General features: G+C 36.1%; 1 protein-coding gene across 33 annotated transcripts in view; it reads right to left on the reverse strand.

The window, feature by feature from the left end:
• Positions 1–18,421, reverse strand: part of LOC126765673 (putative dual specificity tyrosine-phosphorylation-regulated kinase 3 homolog) — a 293,060-nt gene that overhangs the window by 49,968 nt on the left and 224,671 nt on the right. Inside the window, exon 5 of one of the 33 annotated variants that reach the window (XM_050483343.1) lies at positions 10,999–11,427. The exons of the other annotated variants lie outside the window; for them this stretch is intronic. Coding sequence (XP_050339300.1) covers positions 11,344–11,427 — 84 coding nt within the window. The 3' untranslated portion in view covers positions 10,999–11,343. Of the gene's footprint in view, positions 1–10,998; positions 11,428–18,421 lie in introns of those variants that run through there. 33 annotated transcript variants of the gene reach the window in all.

Here is an 18,421-nt window from a genome sequence, read left to right on the forward strand (position 1 = left end):
TATCTTTGTACACAGGACAACTCCTATAGTATGAGGTGTGCTTTCCCCACAATTCCAACATTTTTTGTTTAAATCCTCTGTTTTGGGAATACATTTTGAAGTAGGACGTCCACAGACAATGCGTGGAGTGCAATATGCTTTCTTGTGTTCATACTCTTGGCAGTTTGTGCATTGCACTGGGCCATTTCTCTTATGTATTTTTTTCCATTAGTCTTTGAGATAATTCTTGCACGAAGCAGGTCAATATTATGAGGCGCTGATGTAAAAATACATACATACATAAAGTTGAAGTGGCGTATATATTACAGATGTATATCTATATATATGTATATAGAGAGTTGGCAAAATTAACTATTATTAGAGTATCTACCATTTTCAATTTTGTATTACGCTTTCGCATTTATTAAATAAAATATATACTACGTTAATGTAATAATCATTATTTTTTAGTTACGGTTTATCAGTATATCTATGTTTGCATTATTATTCATTTACATACACATGTTTATTTTATTATTAATGTTTGCTTTATTAGTTAAGCATATCAATACGCCTCTTATGTATGTATTCTTGTAATGTGATTCCTCAACTGTAATTCTGCGATAGAGCGGATATTTTGGGTTGTAAATCGGATGTGTTTCATTTATCTTAAGTTGATTAGAATTTGGCATCAATTCTATTTTGATTATTGTTTGTGGGACTTTATTTCGGTTAAAACTATTTACTACTGATTTAGTACTAAAACCACATTCTTCCAGTGCTTCTTTAACATCATTGGAGTCTACCGAAGGCTATATACCTTTTATCTACTAGGCCTTTAGAACTCTTCAGTTGGTAAGAGTAGTAATTCTTGTTATTATTTGACAAGTATGTTACAACATCCTGCATTTACACATATTTGCGACTAGGAATAGTGAAACGATACTCTATAATGATCAAAGGGCATAATTTTTAAGTTCAAAAAAGGTGACTTGAATTCCATACCATATACAAGCTTCTAGAGCCATGATAATAAGTAGGTTCGTATGTATCAAAAATGTTCTAATAGAATAGATTTGCTCGCCTCGATCAGCAGTACTGACCCCCGTAAAACATGACGGTTGTACAAGATAAAACGAAGTTCAGCAAAAACGACTTGCGTTTACGGCAAGGCGTTTCTCTCACTTTACTTAACGACGTTAACAGCACGCCCATCCTACACAAGGAAACCGACATCAGATGAAAACGCACACAATAACCTGGATTTGACATTTGTCCCTTATTGCACAAATTCTCCGACTTTAAAGAAAATTTCAAAATAAACGAAGTCCGTGGAGTCGCTCACTTTAGCAATAGTCCAACAAATATTAGGATATTCAGACCAGCATTGTTAATTCGTTAGTCGTTACTCGGTAGTTTTTTACGAGCGTTTTGTTTTTTTAAAATTAACACGTTACCGTTTTACCGAGTAACAAAGTACCAGACTGGTAAGCATGAAAGTTTTTCGTTACTTGGTAACATCACTCGGCTATTTGGTTTGCGTTTTTGCCTCAAAAGTTAACTTCATTCATTGCGAAAAAATACATTTGCTTGCACTACAAAATAGTTTTTGACAAATTTTTCAAAAGTTAGTAGAACCTTAGAACCGTGAGTTGGGCACTCAGTACCCATACACATTTTTGATTTTGAATTACTTAAGTTCGGGCAGTCCAATTTGACCCATTTTCTGCACAATGATAAACTATAATTTTAGTGATAACTTGACAAAATTTTGGGTATATAACTCTTATAATAAGGAAGTAATGGCGTTTTATATGGTGAGTATGCTATACGTGACTTGGGGCACTCAGTGGCCATAATATTTCTTCATATATTTTGTATGAAGAAGCGAAGTTTTCTCACGTTTTTGGTGATTCTAATTAGTTTCGTGTAATATTTTCAACTGAACAGTTCATTTGTGTTCATTTTCAGTTGTGACAAATATAGTTTTTTGAAATGAGTGAAGAATTGGCGATTTATTTGGCCAATTTACGGCGTGAATTGACGGAAGAAGAAGAGGTGAATATTTCAAATTATTTGATTGCTAATGATAGCGGTGATGATGATGGTGGAAGAGAACCTAAATTTGGTGGTGACCACGAATCGATACCCAGTGACCAATCGAACTACGGAGATGATAATGATCAGCCCAGTACTGATCCACGCTTCGAAGAATATATCCACGAGGAGGCTGCTGTAGATAGAGACAATGACGATTGCAATAATTTTATACTCCGGAGCTGAGAAAGCAAGCTCAGTTCATGCTAAGGATCTTTTTCACAAAACGAACAAACCCTTTTATAGAGCAGTGATGTCACTGCATCGGTTTGAGCAATTATGCCGTTTTATACGCTTTGACGATTCCCGGACTCGCGCTGAGAGACTACGATACGACAAATTGGCGCCTATTCGTCATACATGGATATTATTCCTGGGGAATTTGACGATACCATTTGTCCCAGGTAAAGAATTGACTGTTGATGAGCAGTTACTTTCAACAAGAAATCGATGCAGTTTCCGCCAATACATTCCCTGAAAGCCTGGAAGCATAAAAATATTTTGGCTTGTTGACGCAAAAACCACCTATCCACTTGCAGGCGAAGTATATTTGGGTGCATAGCCTAATCAACAGCGGTCGCGTGGTATTGCGCACAATCTCCTTATGCGAGTCAACAACCAATATTTGGACAGGGGTGCGAATATAACGATGGACAACTTTTTCACAAGTTATGAATTGGCGGAAGATTTGCTTGTGCACAATTCGAGGCAATAAGCAACAATTGCCAAAATTATTTACATCCTCTGAAGAAGCAAAAAAAGAGGTGTATTTGAATCTGTATTTTGTTTTTCAAAATCAATGCAATTAGTAAGCTTTACAACACTTTCGAAGAAAAATGTGCTAGTTTTTTCAACTGCTCATGCCTGCGAAGATGTAAATTCTGTAACAAAAAAGCATAAGTCATACGTGATAAATACTACGTGGATTCTCTGGCAAAATAAAAGTAAACCGCTGGCCCATGGCATGTGAAACCTGCAAAACTGATAAGATCGATTATAAAACAACAGCAGTTTGTGACCATTGCCTTATTCCGACAAGCACCAAACACTATATAAGGACGTGTGAAAAGTGCTATTTTGCAAAATACAATGCCGAAGCTGACACGGTCTCAGACAATGATGAAGATGTGGACAATACTCCAACAACGTCTACACCCAATCAATATATCGGGTGATTTTTTAAGAGCTTGATAACTTTTTTTAAAAAAACGCATAAAATTTGCAAAATCTCATCGGTTCTTTATTTGAAACGTTAGATTGGTTCATGACATTTACTTTTTGAAGATAATTTCATTTAAATGTTGACCGCGGCTGCGTCTTAGGTGGTCCATTCGGAAAGTCCAATTTTGGGCAACTTTTTCGAGCATTTCGGCCGGAATAGCCCGAATTTCTTCGGAAATGTTGTCTTCCAAAGCTGGAATAGTTGCTGGCTTATTTCTGTAGACTTTAGACTTGACGTAGCCCCACAAAAAATAGTCTAAAGGCGTTAAATCGCATGATCTTGGTGGCCAACTTACGGGTCCATTTCTTGAGATGAATTGTTCTCCGAAGTTTTCCCTCAAAATGGCCATAGAATCGCGAGCTGTGTGGCATGTAGCGCCATCTTGTTGAAACCACATGTCAACCAAGTTCAGTTCTTCCATTTTTGGCAACAAAAAGTTTGTTAGCATCGAACGATAGCGATCGCCATTCACCGTAACGTTGCGTCCAACAGCATCTTTGAAAAAATACGGTCCAATGATTCCACCAGCGTACAAACCACACCAAACAGTGCATTTTTCGGGATGCATGGGCAGTTGGCCACCAAGATCATGCGATTTAACGCCTTTAGACTATTTTTTGTGGGGCTACGTCAAGTCTAAAGTCTACAGAAATAAGCCAGCAACTATTCCAGCTTTGGAAGACAACATTTCCGAAGAAATTCGGGCTATTCCGGCCGAAATGCTCGAAAAAGTTGCCCAAAATTGGACTTTCCGAATGGACCACCTAAGACGCAGCCGCGGTCAACATTTAAATGAAATTATCTTCAAAAAGTAAATGTCATGAACCAATCTAACGTTTCAAATAAAGAACCGATGAGATTTTGCAAATTTTATGCGTTTTTTTTTAAAAAGTTATCAAGCTCTTAAAAAATCACCCGATATATCAAAAAGACAGAGAAGAATTCCACCCATTTGAGCAGTTCGAAATTAAAACTTTATGTGATTTTCATAGTTTTCAATAAAAATAAATTTGTTTCTAGCAATAAACCGAAGTTTCATTAAATTATTTGCATAAATAAGCGAAATATTGACTTTACTATGAAAAAAACGTCTTAAAAGTCTAAATTTCCATTGATTACTGTGCCCTGAGTGCCCAAGTCACGAGATTGAGTTGTATAGATGTATGTCACGGTTCTTAGGTTAATTAAAATTTAATCAGCTGTTTTGAACAAAATTTATACCCACTACTGAGGTAGAGCAAAAAGTATGTTAAAAGTTAAGTGTTTTAACGAAGTATCAACTAACGAATTACCAGATCAACACGTTCTGTCTGAATACCCCTATTAATAATTACCAAGTTGAGTTCGTCGACGAGGTAGATAGAGAGGGTTCATGGTGTGAGCGGATTTCACAATTGTTTTACCCCAGCGCACTCAAAAATAACAACATTGAGTATGAAATGAGAAAAATAATGCTGATGCGAGTACATCTATGAAAAATAAATATGTATGTATACGTATTCACAATATTTTCATGCGCTTTTGGTTGAGTATTTGTATAATAGATTTTTTTGATGTATGTCTTCATGGAGAAATTGCGTCAAATCTAACGTTAAAAAAAACATATGCTATATGTGTGCAATATTTATCTGCTTCCCCAAGCGGGTATTGCGTCGAATACTTTCAAAGCTGCAGCGTTTTCGTCCATACGTACGACATGACCTAGCCTGAGCAGCCGCTGTCTCTTAAATCGCTAAACTATGTCAATGTCGTCGTATATCTCGTACAGCTCATCGTTTCGTCGAATGCGATATTCGTCGTGGCCAATGGGCAAAAGACTATAAATCTTTCGCAGAACCTTTCTCTCGAAAACTCGTAACGTCGACTCATCAGATGTTGTCATCGTCCAAGCCTCTGCACCATATAGCAGGACGGGAATTATGAGCGACTTATAGAGTTTGGTTTTTGTTCGTCGAGAGAGGACTTTACTTTTTACTTGCCTACTTAGTCCGAAGGATTTCCAGGCTGACATTGTTGGTGGTGTTTATGTTGGTTCCCAAATATACGAAACTATCTACAACTTCAAAGTTATGACTGTCAACAGCGACGTGAGAACCAAGTCGCGAGTGCGACGACTGTTTGTTTGATGACAGAAGATATTTTGTCTTGCCCTCGTTCACTGCCAGACCCATTTGCTTTGCTTCTGGAGAAAGCAGAACTAACGGCGAGGGTGTTCAGGCCGATGATATCAATATCATCGGCATTTGCCAGCTCCTGTACGCTCTTATAAAAGATTGTACCTGCTTCATTCAGTTCTGCAGCTCGAATTATTTTCTCCAGCAGCAGGTTGAAGAAGTCGCACGATAGGGAGTCGCCTTGTCTGAAACCTCGTTTGGTATCGAACAGCTCGGAGAGGTCCTTCCCGATCCTGACGGAGGTGTTGCCCAACGTCAGTTTACGCAGCCGTATTAGTTTTGCGGGGATACCAAAATTAGACATCGCGGCGTAAAGGCAGCTCCTTTTCGTGCTGTCGAAAGCAGCTTTGAAATCGACAAAGAGGTGGTGTGTATTGATTCGTTTTGCACTGGTCTCTTCCAAGATTTAGCGCATGGTGAATATCTGGTCAGTTCTTGGTTTTCCAGGGCAAAAGCCACACTGATGAGATCCAATCAGTTTGCTGACTGTGGGCTTTAATCTTTCACACAATACGCTCGATAGAAGCTTATATGCAATGTTTAGGAGACTTATTCCACAATAGTGGGCACAGATTGTGACATCTCCTTTTTGTGCATTTTACGAAGAAGCTGATGCGTGCTCTTTATCAGTTCTTCGCCATATACATATATGTACATTTGTATAGTGAGGTCAAGCCAATATTCGAAAAATATATATACGTACATTAGGCCGGATCGATTTGTGGGGAGGCAAAAAAATCGCCCATTGCTCTATGAAATCATATTCTAGGGATCAAAACAAGAAACTTTGCCGAAGGAACCATTCCTCTGAAACGAATTCTGATGTCCCCCAATTTGGGTCGAACTTTTGGCTAGGGGCAAATTTTGAAATAGAATTAAAATTACCATTTCATTCTTATTACCTCTGAAAGTGAGGAGAACTAAAGCAATAACCACTATGGTAATTATTTCAAAAAAAATAGTAAGTGAAGTGACCATTCCAAATCAAAAAGTTTACAATGAATCCACCATCCTCTACACCGCAAGATGAAGCAACTACATCAACAACTATCGAAAACCCAATGAGTCATATACCCAAGCATGATGTTACTGTTTTTGGTGTGTCTACTGATTTGACTGATCTTAATTTACCAACCCATCTGGATATCTTGAGATATTATTTTCACTTAAGCGAACGTGCTAAAACAGAACAAAAAAGTTTCCCCATAAATCATTCACTATTCAAGTACAAGATAAGTTGATTGGAATTTGGGAAAAACTTGGTATGGAAATAATGCTGGAAAAAGTGTATGTAATAAATTGAATAAATTGCTTGACAAGTATCAAGAGCAAATCAAGAGAAGAAACAACACCCAACAATTTACAGAGTATGTAAATCCCTACGCGTCTTACTTTACAATTACCATTTCATTCTTATTACCTCAAAAAGTTTACAATGAATCCACCATCCTCTACACCGCAAGATGAAGCAACTACATCAACAACTATCGAAAACCCAATGAGTCATATACCCAAGCATGTTGTTGATGTTTTTGGTGTGTCTACTGATTTGACTGATCTTAATTTACCAACCCATCTGGATATCTTGAGATATTATTTTTACTTAAGCGAACGTGCTAAAACAGAACAAAAAAAGTTTTCCCATAAATCATTCACTATTCAAGTACAAGATAAGTTGATTGGAATTTGGGAAAAATTTGGTATGGAAATTATGCTGAAAAATGTATGTAATAAATTGAATAAATTGCTTGACAAGTATCAAGAGCAAATCAAGAGAAGAAACAACACCCAACAATTTACAGAGTATGTAAAATCTCTGGAAACAATTTTTTACATTGGAACAAGAATGTAAATGCGATTTGAAGGCTGCTCCATGTGCATGCGGCTGGGTTCCCGAATGCCTCAAAGAGTTCATGCACGATCAACATAATCAGAGAAGACTAACAATGAATGCATTTATGATAGAAACTGAAGAGCAAGGAGCAACGTCTACATACGTCAACATACGCACCGCCACCGGTTCAAGAAGATATGGATAGAAGCACAAGTTCACAATACACAGAGAGATAGGATTGTTTTAACTTTGCCTTGGTATGTGACAGATTTGGTGTGCCTGACAGAGTAGCATCAGCATTGGGAACCGCTCTTTTGCAAGATTTTAAAATTAAAGATAAGCATGGCAAACCTCTCATTATGGATAAATCGAAAGTTCGCAGAGAATAAGAGAAATGGAGATAAGAAGTGCTTCGCAAACGGTTAGATGATACCAATTTGTTAGCGTTTTCATTCGATGGCAGAAAAGATGATACTTTAACGATAGATAAAATTGATGAGAAGTATCATACTAGGATGGTAAAAGAACCTCATCTTGTTATTTTGAGAGAACCCAATTCTGAATTGATTGGTTACGTAAGACTGGAACATGAAACCGCTGAATACAAAACAACCAAATTAAATGGTTTTTTCAACTATAAAAATATATCACTGAATACATTAATTGGAATATGCACTGACGGTGAGCCAACAAACACTGGCCCATACGACGATTCGAATTGCTGTTAAAAAGACCATTGCATTGGTTTGTTTGCCTTCTACACTTCAACGAACTTCCATTTCAGCATTTGTTTGAAGCTTTGGATAAATCAACCAGCACTGGACCAAGATCGGCAACCGGAAAACTGAGCCGTCAAATCGAAACTTGTGAAACTCTTCCAGTAAGTTATTGCTATCACTCATTTATTATAATTGTCAACCATTTTTAATTATTTTATTATTATATATTTTGAGTTGCAAAATATGCCCCCTGCTCCAGAAAAAAAAGAATTTTCCACCGATTCGAAGTACTTATACGACATGGCCCATGCAATTTCTAGCGGCGTGGTTCCGGTGGATCTGGCTAACATCAAACCAGGGAAAATTGTACATTCTCGGTGGCTCACCAAGGCCGCTAGATTATTGCAATTATATGTGACAACGGAAAATCCAGATGCAAATTTACGAATTCTGGTTGAATTTATAATTAAATGTTATGTGCCAATGTACTTCAATATCAAGTATTACAGTTCTGTCGGTTGGTCACGATTTCTAGAACCTCGCTTACGCAAAATTGTCAATCAAGAAATTAATGATAATTCATAATATGCGGATTCGGAAAATATCTTGTTATCAATGTTGTTTGATGATAGGAAAGAAAAGCGCGACTGTGCCATCAAGAAAATTCTACGCTATCGAACCGATGTTGACGAGCCAATGGAACTTAGAGTTTATAAAAAACCAGATATAAACTTTAATTGCACAAGTTATATGGAAATGATCAATTTGAATGATCGTATTTGAAATATCGTATTTGAACCACCATTCACGCGAAGCATTCCGTACGATAAATTGAAAGAATATTTAAATCAAGATGATCCACTGTTTAATGATCCAAAAATTCCATCACACATACAAGGAACGGAACGACATGTTCAATTGCTAGCTAGCGTTTCCAAACGGGTTATACCGGAAAATATAGAGGCTGTTATGGCGACGACATTAGAGAGCCGTGCGACTTGAAAATACTTGAAAGTAAAAAAGACTTCAAACAATAATTTTTTTAGGTTCTTTTCTATAACTCACTTAAATTAATTTTTTCATTTACATATGTTCTGACTTAATAAATTTCTTAAGAGAAAGAATAGATATTATTATAAATAAATAAATAAAAATAAAGAAAAAACATAGCAATTTAGCTGATTTTTTCTTGTAAATCACCAAAAATGGTAATTTTTTTAAATGATTGTATGGGGAACCCCCCAGGGGAGTTCCAGGGGGTGTGCTACTGGCATGGGTGGATCGGCCGTCCAAAGTTAGTGGGAGTCGGTCATACATTTGGACTCGATTGGAGCACTCTAAATGGGTCAAAGTGGGATTTTTGAAAATTTGCCCCTACCCAAAGGTTCGACCCAAATTGGGGGACATCAAAATGCGTTTTAGAGGTATGGTTCCTTCGGCAAAGTATCTTATTTTAATCCCTAGAATATGATTTTTATAGAGCAATGGGCGATCGACCCGCCCTAACGTACATGCATCCAGTTGTTTAGATAGTTCTTGATACTCAGCGATATAATATTAAAGTTTACGTTGGAATTGTAATACACGCTTTATTTCAGGATCAAGGATCATGAGCAAGAAAATGTTGTTCCAAACACGTAGCCCTCACGAATTAAATTAGCCGTTAAAATCTGTCGCTATTGACATCTTTATTCTCATTGCTAGTCACAATTTTAATTAAGTCATCATCATCAATAGGAGCATCTTTTTTAATTCATCGATGTCAGCCGTCTGGATGTTGTCAAACCCATCGCCACCTATATTATTTGAAAGACTTATAATCTCAGAATAAATTTCTGCAGTTCTGAAGTGGAGAATGTTTTTCCAACAAGCATTTAAGGTTAATTGCCGCAACTGTTGGATGACAAAAGAAACATGTGTAATGCAATCTAAAATATTAAAAATTTTCCACACTTCCATAACATTCAAATTGTTTTATTTTACTGAATTTAAAGTATGTCTTACGTTTGCTTGATGTAGATAGTTCATTTTAGATGTTGATATAATACCCTGATCGAGTGGCTGATTCAGAGAAGTAGTATTATTCGGCAAAAACCGTTCAGATTAGCCGTCGTCCATGCATTTTTATTCGCCATAAAATGAACTAGAAGTTATTTAATGTCCTTACCTTTTAATGCTCTTGGCATAAGGGATTTGTTGATTAAAAGTGGCTTCAAAATTTTATCGCCAGATGCGTTACTGCAAAGTAAGAGGGTCACCCGATCTTTGGCTACTTTAAAGCCACCAGCCGATTTTTGAAATTTTAGTATGAATGTTCTTTTTGCATTTTAGATATTTGATATTGGAGTATATCTGCTCTCTTGAATTATTTTTGCTCGTTCAACCGGATAGTTTTGCAGCATTTTCGTCTGCTAATGCTGATTCTCCTTGAGTTTTTACATTGTGAAAATCGTGTCTCTTCAGAAGACCTGTCTGCTATCCATGACTTGCATTGAAATCAATTTTATTAGTTCCCTGATGGGATACTGATGGTTCTAACTCTTGAAGTCGGTTGTGTATTCTAAGTGTTTTTTTCTTTAATAAACTTCTCATCAATATGATTTTTTTCTGTAAATCTTCAATCCATAACATTATAAGTTTTTCAGTTTTCTGCAAAGTAGAAGTTCGACTATTAGAAGTTGTTATTGAACTAAGTGCTGACTTAGAAATTACTGAATGTCGAATGGAACTCTTAGTTTTTTAATTTTTTTTATTGTAGCTTCATTTAAACCAAAAGCTCTGCCAATTGATGTTGGACATTCGCTACTTCTTAGACAGTCTAGGATTTTCAACTGCTGTTGCTTAGATATTGTACTAATAAAGGCACCGTAAAAACGAAGTAGAATAAAATGGCTTATTGCAGTTTTTTTAAACCTAAATCACATTTTTTAGATTTTTATCACTGGTGGGGAAAAAAATAAATTCTAAGCTAAATAATATTTCATTCCGATTTTATTTTCAAATTTCAAACATTTATATATTATTTTTCACATCCTAAATAATAAATATACTATATCTTTATGTGCGTATGTTGCCTATTGTTTTAACAAACATATATTGTGTGACCTTGGGTTTTTTACAGAAAGTAGTTTAAATATATTCCAAGAACCCATGGGTTATATATGATAACCCAAACATTTTATCCTTAGTAATTATGTTTGCATTATTGTCTGTTGAATGCTATTGTCTTGCATGACAATGCATTTTATGTGTTTGTTTATGTATAGTATAATTAACATAAACTTTAACTTTAAGAACTTTATTTTATATATTACGTGATCAGCAAACTGATATGTTAAATAAAAAGGGTTTTTCCCTTAAAGTAAACAAGCCATGAAGTAGAGTTGCCATTTGGATGATATCCTACAAAAAAAAAAAAATTTTTTAGAAATACGTGTTAAATCAAAATTGTGTAAAAACGAGCGTGTAAAAAAAGATTTTACTGTCATATATCACAGGCAGTGAAGAAGGAGAGGCACTTAAGCGGAGTACTACCTAACCAACAAAAATACTATGTTGCCAATTTTATTCTAATGTATTTGAATACTTATAGTATATTTGCAGGATTGTGATTTTTCCCTTCTCAAATATGTACATATGCTTTTGCTTTCGTCGCGAAAAGCCAGTATGCTTGGAGAATGAGTTTTATGAGTGAATAAACTTTGCTCGTTGAATGTGGGCTTGCTTTCGGAATGAAAATGTTGTTGTTGTGTAATTTACTATAAATTATTAATTCGGCAATTTAGCTGTCATATTGACTTCTGATGCTATTTGAGACAATTTTTGTTTTTGCACAACAATGTTCATATACATATATAGGTAGGTTTGTATATGTATTGTTCGGGAATGTTATACACATTTGCATATATGTACTCGTATTATATATACATACAGTGTCGGACAAAACATATTGGACTGATGGCTATGAATGCTAAAAACATGTAAACAAATTACAATTTTAGACTAGTCGCAGTTTTTCGCAATAAAGGTCGAAAATTCCGTTATTTTCTGACAATTTTGCATTCTCTATGCAATTTCAACAACGACATAAAAAATAAGCATCCTTTTAATATAGATAACGAAGTGTCTTTACATAAAAAGCCGTGACGCGATTTAAATTCTACTAATTACCAAGAAATTAATAACAAAAGGTGACCATGGCTGGAAACAAACATTCAATTCAATTAAAGCAATTAATTATTAAAGCCTGCAAGAATGGATTATAAAAAAAAACGTTTGTAAAAAAATGTGTATCAATAAATCAACAGCGAGCTTTATTTCAAATAAATTTAGAGACAGTAGATCTGTGACCATCTCACCACCGTGAAGGATGACCCAAAGCTACAAAACGACAAGGCGATTCAAAAATACTTAGAGAATTAAAAAGTTTCCAGATCTGTCGGTAGCGAGAGTGATTAAAGCCTTAAATTTGAAAGTTAGCAGCCGTACTGTATAACGAAGAGCGTGTGTAAATGGGCTAGAGTTATAGTGCAGCTAAAAAGCCATTTATGTCAAGAAAAATCGACTAAACCGATTACAAGTTGCTCGGGAGCACATCCACTGGTCAGTAAAACAATGGAAAACAATGGTTTTCTCTGATTAATCCAAATTTAATATGAAATATTCAGACGGTTCAATAAGAGGTTAGATCCCCGATATTGCCAAGGTACATTTAAGCATGGTGGAGGTGGCATTATGTATGGGGATGTTTTTCCGAGTTTGGTGTTGGACCTATCGATTCATTTACAAAGACATCCTTGAGAACGTGATGCTTTCCCATGCCGAGTGCAAAATGCCACTTTCATTATCGTTTCACAGGACAACGACCTAAAGCATATAAATGTAAAAGTGGCCAGCTCAATCGCCGGATCTCGACCCTCTTGAGATCATTGGGATATAATAAATAGAAGGATAAACAGAGGAGTGAATGGAGATAAAAAAAACATTATTCGAAGCTGTAAAACAAGCCTGGTTAAGCATTCCACAAGAAGTTATTAACAATCTTATAGATTCTATGCCAAATAGATGCAGTGAAGCAATTAAAAATAATAATTATGCTATAAAATATTATATAACAGTCATTATCATTATATTGTCGCACTGAATATTAAATATGGTTAATTGTTTCGTACAAAATGGCATGGAGTCAAAAAATTTCTAAGGTTTTGTATGTTTTTATTCTTCTAATCTGAGTGATTTTTTATATTTAAAATGATAATTGCGAGAATAGGTGATGATAATATAACTCATAGGCATAAGTCCAATATGTTTTGTCCGACACTGTATATATTAAGGGGTTACATAGGTTTACGGGTTTCGAAAAATCGAATTCTTATTAAATTCTACAATACCTCTAGAATATTGTCCTAAATTTTGATCCGAGTAATAGTTTCGGCGATACAATCTTGAGAACATGTGCACTCGAAGCTAGCTAGACCAGAGAACACAAAGACATAGAGAAGGTGCAAATTGAATTCTGTATGATGTTCGATTGGACGGCGAACAGAGCTGAAAAACTTAAAGTAAGGAATTCACCATTTTCGCTTCTATTTAGCAATGCTTTTAAAAAAAATACAAAGTCACATATGCGCGATAATTTTGTATCATATGAACGATTTCTTCCGAAAAATGTTAAAAATTTTAATTTTTTTACACCATCGGCAAAAATTAGATTTGAAACATTCAGACGTAATAATTTTATATAAATTTTTATTCTAAATAAATTATATTTATTCCGCCTATTACAAAATGAAGATGTGTCAAATGAACCTAAATGTGCTCATATAAACACGACTTGGGTCATTCCTTTCATTTGTTAAAAAAAAAATTCATGACCAACACATATGTATGTATGCATATTCGCATTATTTCGTTATCATTTCTACATTTGTAACAAAGGAATTTCTATGGCATACATATAGTAGTATTACTTTGGCACACTTATCTGTGACGCGACGACAAAGCGTCACAACATTGTGTTGTTGGTAGAAAATCGGAGCTGGGCCGAAAAATACAAACGAAGGAATGCCGATTGTCACCGCTTCTCGTATCGCCGTAACGCCGTATGTATGTTTATGTATGAACTTGCATACATATCGACGCAGCTTTTTGTGATCCACGGCAAAATATTGTAGATTTGACAAATAATAGGTTGTCAAAAAAGTCTTGCGGTATTTTCGCTATTTGGCGCTGAAAGCGCCTAGTTCTAGTTTTATTCGTCGCATGCTATGCCTTATTGCAAAGCTCATTTCACGCGCTAACACGTGTTTGATTGATTGTCGTTTCTTTTAGGTCGTCCGCGAGTTAACAGGGAGCAAAATAAAGAGAAAATACGGCATATTTTACAGTACTACTACGATAAAGGCAAAAATGCATCTCAAGCCGCCAATAAAATTTGTGCAGTTTATGAACCCGATACAGTTTCCATTTCCACCGCACAACGATGGTTTCAACGTTTCCGTTCTGGTGTAGAGGTGGCCGAAGATGCGCCACGCTCCGGAAGGCCTGTCGTCGAAAATTGCGATAAAATCGCTGAATTGGTCGAAAGAGACCGGCATAGTAGCAGCCGTAGCATCGGTCAAGAGCTGGGCATGAGTCATCAAAAATTCATTTCAATTTCAATACAAAAAAAAAAACAATTCAATAAAAATACCGCAAGACTTTTTTGACAACCCATTATTTTAAATCGACGAGAACTTTGTCGCCACTTTTGTCACTTTTTTCTGTGCTTTGCGAGTTTACGGATTGTCAATTTTTCTTCCAGAAGAAAATCAGAAGGTTCTTCAGTTTATAATTTTTAGCTTTTGCCATCGTCGCGAAAAGACGCTTGTAGGCAAAGGCATACTCGGGGAGATGTTACGGCATCTGTTTTTGTGAATGAAGCGAGATCGCTTGTTGAATTTTGTTGTAAGATTTACTACATTTGGGCTTCACCTATTTGGCTGTCATATTGACTTGTAATGCTTATGCTTTTTGAGACAATTGTTATTTTTTTAGAACAATGTTTAAATTTTTTGCTGGTGACACATTCACATGTGTACGCATATGTATGTTTGTATGCTGTGCATTATTTTTTTAACTGTTTTGGTGATACGTACGCTGAGACAATACGTAGGCATGTCTCTTCTATTAAGGCGTGTTTGATCGCAGGAATGTACCAGAGCATTAGCCAAAGGGTTTGAATGATCTCGGAGATTAGATGTATATTTAATTCTGTTATCTTCTACTTCTTTTTTTACCATAGGAATACCAAGGTCTTTATGGATATTTTCGTTACGTATGTACCATGGTGAACACGTAATTGTTCTAAGCATTTTCGACTGGAACCTTTGTATTATATCAATCTTAATTGCACAGTTCGTACCCCACAGTTGAATTCCATACATCCAAATCGGCTTTATGACTACATTATATAAAAGCACTTTATTGTCTAAGCTAAGTTTAGAGTTTTTATTTAAAAGCCAATTTAAATTTGCAGCTCTAATCTTCATACATGTTATTTTACTAGAGATGTGTTTTCTCCACGTAAGCCTTCTATCTAAGTGAAAACCAAGATATTTTACTTCGTTCACTTGGGGTACTAAAATATTGTTCATTTTTACTGCCGGGCATTCACACTTATACGTCAGTCTGTTCATTCACATTTATACGTCAGTTCGCTCCGCTAATATTCTTGATGCCAGAATGTGCAGTGGTTTCGGCTCACTGTAGCTGTGTCATTCGCAAAAGTTGAAGTTAATACATTGTTAGCAGTTGGAAGATCTACTGTATATACGAGGTTCAAAAAGTATCGCGAAAATTGTGTTTTTTCAAAAATTATTTATTTATTCATGAATATCTATTTTGTCTTCTTCAAAATAATCCCCATGAGATATTATACACTTGTGCCAACGGTTTTTCCAATCTTCGAAGCACTTCAAAAAATCATTTTTTTATCTTCTTCAGCTCCTCCTTCGATGCCGTCTTTATCTCGTCAAGAGAAGCGTAACGTCGTCCTTTCATATGCCTCTTCAGTTTAGGGAACAAGAAAAAGTCACAGGGGGCCAGATCTGGGGAATACGGTGGCTGCGGCATCAATAGTGTGTTGTTTTTGGCCAAAAAATCGCGTACAAGCAACGATGTGTGAGCAGGGGCGTTATCGTGGTGCAGAAGTCAATTTTTGTTCTTCCACAAATCCGGGCGTTTCTGGCGGATTGCTTCGCGCAAATTGCGCATAACTTACAGGTCGATATTTTTAGGTCCTCAGCAACTTCTCTAACGGTAATTCGATGATTGGCCAATACCATTTTCTCCACTTCAATAATTTTTTCGTCTGTGTTGAAGTGCTCGGGCGTCCGGCACGCTCTTCGTCGTTCAAATCTTCTCGGCCTTCTGAGAACATTTTGTACCACCGATAAAGCTTCGGTCCAAGGTAGCTTCTCCGTATGCCACAGTCAACATTCGGAATGCATCCGCGCACTTAATTTCGTTTTTCACACAAAATTTGATATAGGTTCTTTGATCCATTTTTTTGAATAGGTAAACATCGAAGACGATCCAAAACATGTGCAAGCAAAGCAGCTGTCAACAATTAAATGAACATTCAAAATGGCCGAGCTTGTCGGCATAAGTGAGAGACATGAGTAACATAACGCCACAAAAAATTCGAAATTCGATATACGTAAGCCGCGAAAATTTAAAATTCGCGATACTTTTTGAACACACCTCGTATGATGTATAGAGTTGGGCGTAAACGCTACCCTGTGGTACACCAGCCCTTATCGGTCTTTCATCCGATATGACATCTCCTACTTTCACCATAAATTGTCTTTTATTTAAATAAGACTCCAATGTTTTATACAATTCTAAAGGTAAAATTTTTTTAATTTATGTAAAAGACCTTCGTGCGACACCTTAACAAACGCCTGAGCTACATCTAGAAATATTGCTGAACAGTACTCCATGTGCTCAAATGCTTTCCTTATTTCGTTAGTAATTCTATTTAATTGCTCTATTGTGCCGTGTTTCGCACGAAATCCAAATTGATGCATTGGTATTGTATTATATTCGTGGAGGAAAAGAGACATCTCTGATGGTAATACTTTTTCAAATACTTTAGAAAGACAGGGTAGAAGGCTGATTGGTCTATATGAAGACGGCTGTGTTAAGTCTTTCCAGGTTTATCTATCAAGGTAACATGCGACTTTTTCCATGAAATTGGATAGTATGCGAAACTAAGAATTGCATTGAAGAGCAAAGACAGCACCTCTACAGCAATAATTGGTAACTTAATTAGCATTTTTGGGGAAATATCATGTCCCGGCGACTTTATTGGATTAAATTCTTTGATGATTCCAATAATTTCAGAAGGTGAAGTCTTGAAAGACTCGAGCGACTCTTTAGCTGTGTTTGGTAAAATTGACAGCTTAAAGTTTTTCTTTGGCAAATTGGGTTGAAATACCTTCTCTAGGTGATTTGCAAAATAAGTTGCCTTTTCCTTGTCACTTCGAGCCCAATTTCCACCCAAGTCTCGTACAGGCATGTTGGAGTCAGTTGGTGCCTTCATGGACTTTTAGGCTTTCCAAAGGGAGTTTTGCTTGTTGGAATTTGGACACCACTTCTTTATATACATTTCGGTGTTGAATTCTTCTTCACGTTTAAGCGCTTTTTTTAATGTACGTGCAGCAGATTTCAATTGAAGCTGAGTGGAGGGGGAGCGATTTATCTGCCATTCACGTCTTGCACGCCCTTTTTCATTTACAAGCTTTCCTATCTCACTATTTGTAATTTTTCTGGGACCAAGCGGGTTATAGTTTTTGTTTGGCGTTGCTAAAACAGCTGCGCTGGTTATTATATCACTGACTTCTCTTATGCGTTCGTCTCTTACAGCATTTACTTTGTACTCAATATTAATGTGGCTACTCACGTATTTTTTATATTTTAGCCAATTCGTTTTATAAGAAGTTCTCACTTTTGGATTAACGAATATGGGTTGTTCACATAATTTTATTAGTACAGCAGAGTGAGCAGAAGATAGATCAGTACATGTATCAGCTGTTATGTGCGATTTATCTTTATTTTTGATTACAGCAAAATTAATCAAATCTGGTATTTTCTTACGATCATTATGCCAATATGTCGGCTTACCAGGAGATATGTTGTTGTGCCTATTTATAACAGTTTTATACAATTGTCGTCCTTTCGGATTAATTAGTCGTGAGCCCCAATATGTGTGTTTTGCATTGTGATCTCCACCTGCTGGAAAGCTATGGCCTAGTGTTCCAAGAAAGTATTTAAATTGGATGTCTGTATTTTATACCGAGGTGGGCAGTATATGGCGTCCGGTTTAAATCCCCGCAACGATTTTTTAAAGCTATTG

The sequence above is a fragment of the Bactrocera neohumeralis genome, unplaced genomic scaffold, assembly GCF_024586455.1.
Source record: "Bactrocera neohumeralis isolate Rockhampton unplaced genomic scaffold, APGP_CSIRO_Bneo_wtdbg2-racon-allhic-juicebox.fasta_v2 cluster11, whole genome shotgun sequence".
NCBI classification, from domain to species: domain Eukaryota; kingdom Metazoa; phylum Arthropoda; class Insecta; order Diptera; family Tephritidae; genus Bactrocera; species Bactrocera neohumeralis.